General features: G+C 38.5%; 1 protein-coding gene across 1 annotated transcript in view; it reads right to left on the reverse strand.

Annotated features, from left to right (window-relative positions):
* REV3L (REV3 like, DNA directed polymerase zeta catalytic subunit) overlaps positions 1-14,916 on the reverse strand; it is a 58,890-nt gene that overhangs the window by 35,815 nt on the left and 8,159 nt on the right. The window contains exons 2-12 of the mRNA XM_035109081.2: positions 13,715-13,904; positions 12,636-12,710; positions 12,040-12,200; positions 9,406-9,502; positions 6,849-6,943; positions 5,722-5,826; positions 4,248-4,332; positions 4,008-4,156; positions 2,523-2,648; positions 1,804-2,041; positions 500-639 (exon numbers count right to left, since the gene is read on the reverse strand). Coding sequence (XP_034964972.2) covers positions 500-639; positions 1,804-2,041; positions 2,523-2,648; positions 4,008-4,156; positions 4,248-4,332; positions 5,722-5,826; positions 6,849-6,943; positions 9,406-9,502; positions 12,040-12,200; positions 12,636-12,710; positions 13,715-13,904 — 1,461 coding nt within the window. The remainder of the gene's footprint in view (positions 1-499; positions 640-1,803; positions 2,042-2,522; positions 2,649-4,007; positions 4,157-4,247; positions 4,333-5,721; positions 5,827-6,848; positions 6,944-9,405; positions 9,503-12,039; positions 12,201-12,635; positions 12,711-13,714; positions 13,905-14,916) is intronic.

Below are 14,916 nucleotides of genomic sequence, written 5' to 3' on the forward strand. Positions count from 1 at the left end.
GTTTGAAATTCTTTTTTTTTTTTACCTGGATCAGGAGTTCCCAACATTATGGGGCTTGAGGGCACATTTGGAAACTGATGTAGTTGCCATAAAATGGCTGTCATAAGGGACCTAGCTAGTTGCAAAAAAGTTTAGTGGCTGGTTAGAATAAAATAATAATAAAATTGTAGAGTTGGAAGGGATCCTGAGAGTCATCTAGTTTACTATATGTCTTGGATTTGTTTTTATTTGTAACCTACCTTGGAATTGCAGTTGCAATGAAGAATAGATAAGAAATATTTTAAATAAAAAATACATTACAGTTTTGTTTCACAGTTTGAAAGGATGAATGACGTTTTAAAATTCCAACCTATTTATGTTGAGAATTCTAATTCATAGAATTAGTACATATTTAGTACAAATAGGTAAATATTCTGTAAGGAATCTATTGAGATATTTTTTATCAAGAAAGGAAAACTACTTTCTCATGGGTATATGAAAATCCAAAATTATGATTTACCACTGTTTTCATCTGCAGTTCCATCTAACTGAGGTATAGATAGGCTTGCTAGAAGCAAATTGTTTTCACTCCAGTCCATATCATCTTCTGAAGTGCCATCATCTTCAGTTGAGCTCTGGTTCCTACTTCTGCCCAATGACCTGGAAGTGCAATTTATTTAAGGTATATAAAAACCTTTGGTCAGCCACTTGAGAGTTTACTGGTTATGGTGCTAATACATGATAACTTGCTTTGGGAGGAAGGATACAAAGCATTTGAGTGTTGCTTACTAAAAATGAACATTAGCTTATTACACTACAGAATGTGGTCTAATACAATATTTTAAAGACAGTCATTAAACTGTACTTCAAACTGACAGGATGCAAAAGTGAATAATCATAAAGTGGTTTCTTCCCCTGAGAATATGAAAATATTTCATGAAAATCACAGTAGCGTTCAAATTTCAACAGAGGTTGAAATCCACCCACCAGTGAATCTTCAGAGTGCCAATACAATCTTACATCAGATTATATTGACTGAGGCTGTTGTTGATTCTCTTTTCGTCACAGGACTTCTCCCCCCTGGACTTATATTTTATCCTGCTTCCGAAATCCTACTTTCCCCTAAAATTTCCACCACTCTTCTGTTACAAGCATGCTACTGTGAGTTTGTGTTCCAGACCCTGATTCCAATATATCTGTTTCTTGTTGCCTTCTTATTTGCACCAAGTATGGGTGCTCCCTTCTCCAATGGACCTTCTCTTATTTATTCCCCCAAACTGTTCACTCAGAAAGTAGGATATATGGCCTGAAAATTCCTCTCCTTCCCCTGCATCTCTCAGCGATCTTCGCTGTAATTTCTCATCAAGTCCACACCTCCCCACCCCCGCCAGTGCTTTTGTTTTATATCTGCATGCTGAGAAACCCAATTTCTTGCTGGTGGGGCTTCCTGTAACAACTTACACAGACACAGCAGCACTGTTCCTTCCTCCTCACAGTACCTTACACACATTAATATACTCATTGAACAAATATAGCAATACACAATAAGGAGTAGAATTCTGGAGCAGTCATTGCAGAACACACTTTACAAATCTCTCTCGTTCCATTCAAGCTCTGATAGTCTAGTAAACCCTTATCTGCCTGCTCATTTGAGTCACATGAAATTAAATCACCAATCACATTTCTTGTCCAATAAACACCTCTCTTCATAGAATACTGGAGTCTGGACACCCACATTGATTTTCTTTATTAAGTATGAGAACTTCAGTCTAGGTTAGTTAGTACCATTTCCTTTAGAGCTATGGTTCAACAAACAGAAGATACCTTCTCTTTGCATTCACATCATTAGGACTGCTGTCCCATCGTTGGGACATTAGCAAGCTGAGCTCCATTTCTTCCTTTTCAATTTGTGGTTCATTTTCTTCATCATCACTGTTTTGGGGATTTCTACAGCTTCCAGAGGAGAAGTGTTGTGATAATGTACCATGTCCTCCAATTGCGTATCCATCATCCTCCAACCCAGCCAAGAGATGAATCATGGCTTGATCAGCACTACTGTCCACTGAACGAAAAAAATAATAATTCAGACATAGCCTATATCTTAAAAAGTTCAAGATTTTCTTCGTGATGTGTTCTCTTAAATAACCTATGTTTTCCATATGCAGATTGAACACAATATTTTAAAAGCAAATATTAGACAAACAAAACTTTTTACAGTACTGTATCTTCTTTTTGATGCCCTTGTCCTTTGAGAATCTTACTACCTTTTGATAATATCTCACTTTTGCGGTGTATATTTGAATTTCAAGCTTCCAAAGGGAAGTGGTTTTGCAGAGCACTGGGACTCAAAGGCTCCTCTTTTCAATCAGTAACAGAACACCACTATTGATGAACAACTAAACTAGAAATACTTTACAGAAATCTAATTTTAGGAGTAAACTCAGTTTAGATAAACTGCATGGACCACTAGAGATAAAACTGCCAGCATGTTGAAGAATAACCTATTATTCTGGAAAAAGAGAATACATTTATATTGTACTTACTGAACACTGGGGTCTTATTCAGTCTCCGAGATGAGGATTGAAAATGCTGACTATTTTCCATGATGTTCAAAATAGCTTCTTCATTAATAAGCGCCTCCTCCTCCTTATACTTCCTGTTGGACTCTTCTAAAAATGAGATTTAAAACTCTGCACATGAGCTGCCAATCACGTTTCCCCCACAAAAGTAGTCGCTGAAGACTATTAAACATATTAACATATTCAAATTAGTTGAACAAGATTTTCAAAAGATAGTTAGATACTTGTTCTAGTTGAGATGCACAAGTTTATACAACTTACACAGTCTGAAAGAGATAGGAATTGATGGTGGCAAGACTTTTCTTAATACTATTTGAGCAAACTCAGTTGTGGTTATTTAAAACCGTTTTTAATGGAACTTGCAGCAGATCAATACATTTCCAAAGGGTATCAACTCCTTTCACAAGTTGCCTCTTCCCAGGGATTTTGCTCAGAGGAAGTAGCAGAAGATTACATGAGCATAAGAAGAGCCTGCTGGATCACGCCAATGACCCATCTAGTCCAGCATTGTGTTCTCATGGTGGCCAACCAGATACCTATGGGAAACCTGAAAGTGGATCCTGAGTGCAATAGCACACTCTGCACTTGAGAACAGAGGGGTGCAATTCAGATCTCCTCTTCCCAGCAATTTCTGGAAAGAGAATGGAGTTTTTGGAAGAGGATGGGGCACAAGGATGTGCACTAAACCTCTTTTTTCTTCAAAAGTTTCTCCTCCCCCCCCACTCCTGCCCAAAAAAACTATTGGGGAAAGCAAATGCAGAAGGTAACTTTTGCTTGGTGCCACTTCCTCCTCGTCATTACCAAACCCACAGAAACAATGAAATGCAAGCACGCAGGGGGAGAAATGTTTTTTCCTGTGCCTTTCTCTCTCTCTCTCTTTCTCCATCTCTTCACTTTTGCTTTTCTCAGCTGTTTTATGACACAGAAAGAAAAGAACAGAGAATATTGTAGACAGACCTGAAGGAGCGTCTCCACCCCCACCATTCAGCCCGGACACTGAGATCCAGCACCGAGGGCCTTCTGGTGGTTCCCTCATTGCGAGAAGTGAGGTTACAGGGAACCAGACAGAGGGCCTTCTTGGTAGTGGCACCTGCCCTGTGGAACGCCCCCCCCCAGCAGATGTCAAGGCAATAAGTAACTATTTTACTTTTAGAAGACAACTGAAGGTGGCCCTGTTTAGGGAAGTTTTTAATGTTTGATGCTGTACTGTTTTTAATATTCGGTTGGAAGCCGCCCAGAGTGGCTGGGGAAACCCAGCCAGATGGGCGGGGTATAAATAATAAATAATAATAATTGTTATTATTAAGATTATTCCTTGTGCATTCTTCTATGTCTCTTTCTTCTCCTTTGCTCAGTTTTTTCATAAAAATAATTCCAGCTAGGATTTCAAGCTTTCATGTAAGGTGAGTTGTATTTGACTTAAAAGCCAACTGTATTAATACTACTAACCTTTGCCGAGTTCTTTATCTCTGTGTACTTCTACCATATTTGCTGGTGAACACGGAACAACTTTAGGAGATTGTACCTCAGAATGTAGCGTCAACTCTGCAGAGAATTCCTGTGATCCATTACTGTAGTCCAGTGATCCAGATAATGTCCTTATTAATAAATAAAAAACCTTTTAAAATGACTGTACAACTCACAAATAAAAACAAGAGTAACAGCTAAAATTGCTAAATGAATGCTTACATAGAGAGATCACTTTGCTTGAGGATTTCTTTAAGCCTCTTCTGAAATATTTTTTCACTTTCTGTTGCAGTTACAAATCCACGATCTTTAATTAAGGGGGAAAGGTTATACAGGATGGTTAATACAGCAACAAAGACTACTGAATTCCTAAATAAGAAACTGAAACTTCATAGGCATTCTATTAACAATTACTACCCTTCTCTTTATGTACTTTTTCTAATACTTTTAAGTTCAGAGCAAGTAACAGTCTGAGAATTTCGAGCAGCTCTGAGCCAATTTTTAAAAGGTTGTTTTCTTTTTACCATGCTTTCTATATAGTTATAAAAATATTATAAGGAATATAATCTGTTGATTATATACAAATGTGCTGTTCTACTAATTAAGCTTCTCCCACTCACAGAAGGCTGTTTCCAAATTAGAGACAGAGCACTGTGTGAAAAAACTGACTCTAAATCCAGAGGAATTCTTTTGTTTGCACAAACATTCTCAAAAACGTTTGTATCACCCACTACTTGATGTCACAACTGATTGTAGGATCCTAGAGCACTATCAAATTATAGCTTGTGGTTTCAGTTTCAGTTGCTGCAGCCCAAGGACGTGAATGGGATGCTTACAGTATTGGGACTGACTTACATGCTCTCTCAATTTCTGCCCATAAGATCTGGTAAAATCTAGGAAGGGATTGACGGTATGGGTCCAAGGAGTGATGAATGCCTCACAAAGGAATGGAAATACACCTAAAGCCTTGAAAAAAGTGTCTCAAGTGGCTTCTGTTGTTTGGAGAGTTTACGCCCAGTTTAGGCTGCTTTGCCAGCTATGGCCATTCCTGGAACAGGTAGCCTGGCCTCAGTTGTCCATGTTCTGGTTACTTCTCATCTGGACTACTGTATTGCATTGTGTGGGGGGTTGTCCTTGAAGGTGGTCTGAAGTGAGGCTGGTAAGTGGGGCAATCTGATGGGACCATGTGTCAGCAGTCCTGAAACTGTTGCAGTGACCAATTAACCATTTTTAAATTAATCAACGAACCAGGCACTGCTTACTTGAGCAGCAGCTTACATAAAGAATGTAAAGTTTACTATCATGTCTGCATTAATTTTATTAACTACAGTACTGTATTAGAAGAATGGGAAAGCTTCTTGACTTTCTGATTGCTGTGATAAAATTAACAATCTAACAAGCAGCAAATGCTTAATTGAGTACTGACCCTCAAACGTACCTGCCCAGGAATTGTGACTGAGGAAATAAATACCGTATATTCCGGCATATAAGACGACTGGGTGTATAAGACGACCCCCAACTTTTCCAGTTAAAATATAGAGTTTGGGATATAATCGCCGTATAAGAAATATAACCCGATGTATAAGACGACCCCCGACTGTTGAGAAGATTTTCCTGGGTTAAAAAGTAGTCTTATACGCAGGAATATACAGTATGTAACAACAAGAACAACAACAACAAACTTTGCCCTGTTTACCTTGTGAGTTAGGAGGACTAATTTGAGAGGACTCGTTGTTTTCTCTACGCCGTTGTTTCTCATCATCCCATATCGCTTGCAAACCTGGGTTCCGACCAACCTGGGCTGGAAAAAGTGAAAAATACAGCAAATTCAACAGGAGTGTCACGATTACTAAAATGTAAACTGCAAAACCTCTTGTCTGTACAATCTATGCTGTCTGCAAGAATTAATCTGACTATTTTTCAGACAATTGCCTTCCCAAAGTGACTACTGTGGTGAGGGGGTGCTATGTTGCTACCCTCCCAGCAGCACCATTACTGCTGTTTATCATAATGCTGTGGGAGTAAGGTAGGACACTGTCTTCAATACCAGAGTGGCTCAACTAGCGTACCTGTCCCTGTACCTTCCCAGTAAGTGACAGCAATGCCACTGTTGGGAGGGTAGTGGTGTAGCACCCCTCCACCTGTTCCTGCCTTCCCCTTGTGTCAATTGTTTATATAATCCCTTCAGTTATACAGTGGTACCTCGGTTTATGAACACAATTGGTTCCAGAAGTCTGTTCATAAACTGAAGCGTTCATAAACTGAAGCGAACTTTCCCATTGAAAGTAATGGAAAGTGGATTAATCCGTTCCAGACGGTCCGCGGAGTAACCGTTCATAAACTGAAGCGAACTTTTCCATTGAAAGTAATGGAAAGTGGATTAATCCGTTCCAGACGGGTCCGCGAAGTACTTAAACTGAAGCGTTCATAAACTGAAACATGGGTGTAATTGGTTCCGGAAGTCTGTTCATAAACTGAAGCGTTCATAAATTGAAGCGAACTTTCCCATTTAAAGTAATGGAAAGTGAATTAATCCGTTCCAGATGGGTCCGCGGCGTTCATAAACTGAAAATTCATAAACCGAGGTGTTCATAAACCGAGGTTCCACTGTATTTACTTACTAGGCTAACTGTAACTTAGAGGTTTTAAATACCACTTAAGATGCATTGGGCTATGTCAGCCTTCCTTTTCTGCTGGCTGGGGCTGATGGGAGATGCAGCCCAAAATATCTGGAGGAGTAGCTGGGTTAGATTGTGCTAAGCATGCATAAAAAAACCAAACTTGTTAATGTCCTAAATGATTACACACAGCAAAATTGTTTACCTTCAATTTCCAATCTGTTTAAAATATCAGCAGCCACTGCATCTACTTCCAGTTCACAGGTACTCTGTGGTTCGACACCCTCCAGTATTAAAGAACTGCAATTATATTAAAATTAAAGGATGATTAAAATATGTTACTTCCCACTAAAATTATATTCTCTTAAATTCTATTAGTAGGAAAAATAACTAACTGAATATTAAATCACAATTTATCTTAAAGTCATGATATTTATGCCATAGTTAGATGGTAGGCAGAGGCACATTAGTAATGCACCCTGAATGATGGAACATGTATGCAAATCATCACCTGTTCCCAACCTTAATGACACCTAGAGAAAGATTCTCATTTTATATAAACAACACCACTGAAAGAAAGTATCCATAGAGATTTGCAGGCAGCAGGGGGCAGAGTATACAAGGAAGTTAAGTTCAGAATATGTCCCATGGGATAAATACAGCTAAGTCAGGATGTATTTAAATAAGAGGACAGTGGTTTGTGAATGTACCGAAAGGGAGAGACAGATTCATGTGTTCACAATGACAGAAATATAGGCAAGATTTGTATTTTTTATTGTGTTTGATGTTTTATTGTACTTATATATATAGCTGTAGACTGCCTTGATATTTCTATGAGTTGGTGGTATATAAATATTTCAATAAATATTTCAATAAATAAATAAATAAATAAGAAAGAGAGGTTGACAGTGAAGATAAGAGATAACACAGAAGATTTTAGGGGATATAGAGTTCAGGAAACCATAAAATATACATGGGTAGAGTATAGCCTATTATAAATTACAACATTTGGAAATATTAACCGTTCTTCTACCATAATCAACTAAACAGTAATATAGTAAGTCTGCAATTTATGCAGGGCTTACATTCCAGGTGATATAAGAATTAGAGACCCCAGGTGTATATTTTAATTATTTTATGTTTCAAGGTTTCACTTTAATTGTATTTAACTTTTCAGAATGTATTAGGCTTGATTTTCGTGTGTTCTGCATTTGTGAGTCTCCCCTTTCCTATGCTGCATTCCATCTAACCTTATCCACCCCTGAAAGTAGTACAAATGGCAGGATGTTTTAGCAGCAGAGTTTAAATCAGCTATCATTGAAGCTATCTAAGACCCAGGAAGAGGATTTTATAATGCTCTTCCCTCACTGAAGGCTAGGTTGCCAGGGTAATGCCGGACACCCGGCTATTCAAATTGGTCTGGGCACATCGGGGCCACTCCAAGGTGATGCGGAGGTGAAGATACCAGTATGCAGCCATGTGTACTTTACTTCTCATGACCTGTAACCTTTCCTGATGTATGTGAAGATGTTTTATGACTTTTTGTTTGCTGTGTTTGAACTACTATATAAACTTTTGTTCCGAAGTGCCTCGGGGCAGACCTTCTTAACTGGCAGATTAAGCTGAGTGATCTCTGTCCTATTGCAATAGCTATAATAAATGCTGGGTCCCTAAATCTGGATGCTGGACTTGGAAATAGTTTCCTTGGGTCCATTGTTTATTCAAAAGGTGGTTGTTCCTCAACTGGCTAACAAACAAGGTGGTGTAGAGGTGAATTCTTACCACACAGGGATTGCACCTAAAGTCAAAATTGTGTATAGTCAAAACACACTGGGTTCAGCAGTGACTGGGATTGCCAAAGTAATTTTTCCCAGAACCCCACCCCTTATTTTATTTTTATTTTTTGCTACTTGTGTAAAGCTGAAAGCACACAAGTGAAATGTGCATAAGTTGAAGGCTTACTGTATTTAGTAAATCGTGTTTGGTCAGAACCATATTCTTAACATGGCTTAACTGGGCCTATCTGTGCTTCCTCCATCCAGCCACCTTTGTCCTGAATCAAGTAGACACTGAACTGGGGCAAAATTTTCTTTTTTTCACATTTCATGTGTTAATTAGCTGCCCAGTGCCTGGAGGTGTACATTTCCAACTGTTTTTAGTCAATGGCCACTGTTAATAACATAATTATCAACATCTATACTTTTAGCATGGGACGCGGGTGGCATTGTGGGTTAAACCACAGAGCCTAGGGCTTGCTGATCAGAAGGTCGGCGGTTCGAATCCCTTTGATGGGGTGAGCTTCCGTTGCTCGGTCCCAGCTCCTGCCAACCTAGCAGTTTGAAAGCACGTCAAAGTACAAGTAGATGAATAGGTACCGCTCTGGCGGGAAGGTAAACGGTGTTTCCGTGTGCTGCTCTGGTTCGCCAGAAGCGGCTTTGTCATGCTGGCCACATGACCTGGAAGCTGTACGCCGGCTCCCTCGGCCAATAATGCGAGATGAGCGCCACAATCCCAGAGTCGGTCACAACTGGGCCTAATGGTCAGGCTCCCTTTACCTTTTATACTTTTAGCATTTCCTTTCCTTTTGACATTATTGTACTGTTTACAATTTTCCCCAAATATGCATATATTTCTGTACCTCAGGGTCATACTTCAAGCCTCTGATGAAGTGGAATGCCGTCTATGAAAGCTTATGGCATAACTATTTTTAGACATTAAGTGGTCTCAAGACTATTTAGAAAGATATATTCAGATATGCTAACCTTGGTATTTGATTGTTTTCCCATTGAGGAAGGGTTCTGGTAGCAGAATGTCCTGACGAACAGTATTTGTAACATCCACTTTCTTCTAATACATCACCTACAAACAGATAACAGTAGATAAGCTTCAAGTACTGTGAACTATTATCACTCTAAACATTTTATATTGAAAGTGATTTTTTTGTGGTTTCTTTAACAAAACAGTTCATATATTCCACTTGCATTGTGAATGAAGTCAGAATCCTATAACAAAAATGCAAAATCAGTTTAAGAAAGGGTGCTTGAGACAATATAAGAGTATCAGTAGTTAATATGCTTTTGAATACCAGCTGCTAGGGACACAAGCGGGGAAACTATTGTTATGCTCAGGTCCTGCTTGTGGGCTTCTCATAGGCATCTGGTTGGCCATTGTGATAACAGGATGCTGGAATATATGGGCCTTTGCTCTGATCCAGCAGGATTTGTCTTATGGTCTTAAAACTCTCTAATCCCATTTGTTTGGCCCATGTGACCTTTTCAGATTCAGAGAACATTGGGTGTAGCATAAGTAGAAGAGAACCTACTAATAAATCTCAATACTTTCCAACAAAGTTTGAGCTTCCAGGGCCTTAGCTTTTATTTGCTTGGGTCACATATTTTATTTGCTCTCAATACTCTGTATTGACAGATTGGTCCCTAACAATGCCCATTAGTATAACTCAACTGTCCTCTCACAACAGTACTAGTTTCCTGTTGCCTGATAAAAAAGTATGGTTTTGTAAGAAATTAATCTGAGCCAAACATTTCTGTCAGAGAATTTGAAGTGGTCGCAATCTAGCAGTTGGGGTAAAATTTCTTTGTTTATATTTCTGAGGTTTTAAATATCTGGGGTTTAATTTATTTTTTAAATGTATATTTTTATCGTTGTAAGCTGCTTTGAGATTTCGATAGTGAAAAGCAGGATGTAATTTTTTAAATAAATAAATAAAGGGCTAAACCTGCTCTCCCAGTGTTGAAAAGTAGTGTCACGGTAGAGAGTCAAAGATAATTATTGACATTCATGGAAGGAGGCGCTTGAGAAATGTTAACGAGGTCCTACAGGGGAAAGGGAAAAATCTCTGCGTGCACACATTGCCTCAATCATATACAGTTTCAATTATTATTGGTGTGAAGGCCCAGGGGGTAAAATGGGACTTCCCACATTTTCCCAGTTTTTACTGGTTTGTTTCTGGAAAGTGGGAGAAACAAGGCAGAAGGAAAGTTGCCACGGTGCAAACTCAGAAGAGGAGCGGATACAGCACTCCTGCCAGTGCATTGCACAAAACCAACTTCCCAAAATATCTGGCTTCTCCTGGTCTCTGCTGCTGGGTAAGCACTGCCACTACACCCAACTGTCTGCTACTGCCTATGACAGATTCCCTAAAGCAGAGGCTCCCCCATATATATGCACTAAATGCTTTTTTTGCCTGCTGGCTATGTTCCTGCAGCTGCTGGGGTGGTGAGGATGTACAAAGAATGTGTCAGCATCTGGGGCAGGGCTGACAGGAGTGTTCCTGCTTCCTCCTCATGTATTCAATTAATGCATGAGATGGTTGTTGTCTTATCAGCCTTACAACAAATGTAGGGCAGTTGTACGATCCAAATAGCACAGCTTTGTGAATACTAGCCTGAAAACAGAATTAATAGCCTGTTGAATCATCCCACTGCATTCGTTTTTAATGAATTTTAATCCTTTTTCACATGTAATAAACATAATCTAAAATCTAAAATAATCTAAAATACAATAAACAACAATTGTAGCAGCTAGTCTGTCATTTATTGTGAAAAGTGTGAAAAGTTGGAACCACTACTTAGAACTGATTTATAATGCTTATTAAAGCCTCTAATCCATTAGGTCTCTACCAGTGTTTCCATACGTTTGGGGAGGTTGTCTCGATTGATCATCACATCTCATATAGGAGCATTTCTATGCTAGGCATGGAGGAGGGGGCTTCTCTCCTTTAGCTGCCTACCTGGTGTCTATCCTAGGCACAGAGAAAAAAAATGAAGCAATTCACCAGACAGTGGTACCTCAGTTTCAAACAGTCCTGTTTACCAACGCCTCCATTTACGAACGCCGCGGACCCGGAAGTGTTTACATCCAGGGTTTGCGGCGTCGGATGTGCAGATGCGATCTGCGCAGTGCATGCGCTGAAGCGCTCTATCGGCGCTTCGCACACGCGCAGAAGCGTGCCTTCGGGGAGCAAATGCCTCCGTTTACGAATGCCTCCGTGGAACGGATCGCGTTTGTAAACCGAGGTTCCACTGTATTCAGCTGCATGGAATTCCTAGTGGCTAATGCTTAAATATGAGGCTGCAGTAGTTCCAATGTAGCTCTGTATATGCCAGCTAACTTCCTATCATCACAAAAATAACCCTAAGAGAACCCCAAGCTGAATAAATTGTCTCTAAATGTGGGAAAGTACTGTTTCTTTCCTCAATTCAAACTACATCTCTACACATTACGATTACATGGCATACCAACAGTGAAGAATAGTATGGAAAATACATCACTTATTAGTAAGGCAGAAACAATTATCCTATCTTGTGTCACACAAAGTCTCTTCTAGAGATTTGTCAAAAACGGCTAAATAATGTTTATGAATTGGAACTGCATACCTTTTTTCTTCGCCTTTCTAAACTTGACAGCAGCCAGGTTTATTAGATTCATTCCATACAAGTTGTAATCTATAAAGAGCTGAAGGAGGTAGGGAATATGAGCTTCATGAGGTTGATAGTTTTTATTCATTATGGCTCCACCTTGTAGAAGCTCACACACTCTAAAATGGGAAAAAGTTAGAAATGAAACATATTACCATGTTATTTAAATATAATGATGATTTAAACATAATGCTGGCTTAAATATAATGCTGATCAATATTGAAACACAAGCCAAAAGTACAAAATATACTTTTTCTAGCACACAGAATTACAGCTAAACAGTCAAATTTTTAGGCACTAAAACCATGTTCCAAAAAGCCAATTTACATATGTTATATTTGCAGGAGCAGATATTAAAAGAAGCTGTTTGCATCTGTTTAAGCCAAAAGTTCCCAAACTATGATCCAGGAGCCACCAGTGATCCAGAGATTAGAATTATAAGCAGCAGCTTCTAAATTGTCTTTAAAGGCAGCCCCTGGCACAGTGCAATATTGAAAGGTAACAGGGAAAGTGTTATTTTCTAAAGCAGACACATCATATTTTTACTACATTACCTTTTCACCATAGCAGGATTATAAAGGTAGATCTTCATAAATTGTCTTTCTTTTTCATGGTAACCATAAAAGGGTCTGGAAAACAAATATTCAGTAAGGTGTAATGTTATTGTTTGTCCCATGATCTGTATGCTGAACAACCCTATTTTAGTAAATGGCAGTTCAGCACTTTAGACCTTCCACTAAGCTCTAGATTTGGATATCCTCTGTGCATCATAATCATAGCTGTTTGCTAGTCCTATATGAGGGGCATTTTATCATCCAAAAACTATGTAGCAAATGGACCAGAGTGAATCACAGTACTTGAAAAATAAGACCTTGCTTACTAAGACAATCCTAGATGGCTTTAAAACAAATCTTTCACATATGGTTCTCAAACTATCCAGGAAATATTACCAAAAATATAGTATAAGTTAAAGAATATAGCACAAGTGTACTGGAAACCTGTGTAGACAATATATTTAATTATTTTGTTTGATAAATTTATAGCCCACTTTTTAAGAAAACATCTTCAGAGAAAGAAAAGTTGGGGTTGAATTAAATTCAGGACATCACATTTACATGGCATCAAAAGGATAACTAAAGTGGTGAGAGAGTGGAAGTTGAAATGACTTACTGGGAGGGGGAAAGTTGTTCTGTTCTGTGTATAAGGGTACTAACAAGTATTGTCAACTCAAAGCCTTTGCAGAAGTACGGTATTTTTTAATACACCTTTCTTCAAGTTACAAGAAGGGAGAATCTGACTAAACATTGGGAAGAACTTTCTGACAATAAGAATTGTTTGAGAGTGCAACATACTCCCTCAGGAGGTTGTAGAGTCTCCTTCATTGGAGGTTTTTAAGCAGAGGTTGGATGGTCATCTGCCACGGATACTTTAGTTGAGAGTCCTGCATTTAAGGAGGTTGGACTAGGTGATTCTCAGGATCCCTTTCAACTCTACAATTCTATTATTCTAAATCCTTTATTAACTAACAGTGCTTTATAACCTGAACACCTTATAGGTTTCTTTAAATTTTGTCAACAGCAACTCACGCCCCACAACCCACCAAATTTAAAAGGGATAATAAAGTAATACTTACATTCCATAGACTAGTGACACTTTGAATACATGCTGAACAGAAGAGGATGGATTTCCTAAAGCTACATTCAGTGCTCGGTCAATGCTGAATGCCAAATGACGCAGATAATGTTCTGCCAGCTGCCCATAACCATCATATGGCACATATAGGTAAGGAAAAATGCCATGTAAATGCAGGCAAGTCTTCTGACCTAGAGGACCAGATACCAATATTTGAGAATCAAAAAACTGGAAGAGTCCAGAAAGTTGTCAAACCTATTTGCCAAAAGAACGAACAATTAATATGATTAACTTTTAAGGCAAATAGAAAACCAAACCAATTCTATTGAAAGTAACCTATAAACATAGATTCATGAGTATATGTGAGATATGAACACCTTAAACAAGCTGGATAGTTCATAGAAACAGGTTTACTGTGTGACCTGTTTTTCATCAACATTGAAGTCTACTACACAATAGTATTTTTGTTTGTTTCTATGAAATTTCTAACAATGCAATATTTACAATCATTCTTATTCATCCTAACAGACCTAGAGCACCAAACAGGGGTGTCTACTGTCCCAAATCCTCTTTCAACTGCAACAGAGGCATTAGTTCAAAAACATAAAGTGGCTCCTGGATTTCAAAGTATAAACATAAATGATAAGAAACATATTATGAATCAGTCTTTTTGCTGATTATGTGCTATTAACACTTTGAACTCCGTACTGACATTTTCAGCACTGAAGCCAACTAGACTGCTTCCATAAAGTGGTTAGTTTAAAATAATTATGCAAAGTTCGTTATCTTTTGTATTAATTTATCACTTTTAGTGCAGAAGCACTTGCAAAAATCCATTTCATACTTGACTTTGAAATTCAGCAGCTTTCAGTACATTGCTATCATTATAACTAAGATTATTTTACAAATGAGGTGATAAACTTCGATCCCTTGTTAAAAGGCTTAAGGAAAGAAATATATGTCTGGATAAAATATTAAATTGTCCTGATTGGGTAGGAATTCAACATGGCATAACTTTGGCCTGAGATTCAAGTGGTACCTTTTCTCAGTCAGGTTGTACTAGGAAACAGAGCAGCAATCCATTCAATTAGATTGTGCCTTCACTTTTTTGCAGGGGAGGGGAACCAAATACTGTACTGTAATCATTATGCAAGGACTTAATCTTCAAAGTGTTCCTTGCAGCGCTTATGGAAATAGTGCAAA

Source organism: Zootoca vivipara, chromosome 3, assembly GCF_963506605.1.
Source record: "Zootoca vivipara chromosome 3, rZooViv1.1, whole genome shotgun sequence".
Lineage (NCBI taxonomy): Eukaryota > Metazoa > Chordata > Lepidosauria > Squamata > Lacertidae > Zootoca > Zootoca vivipara.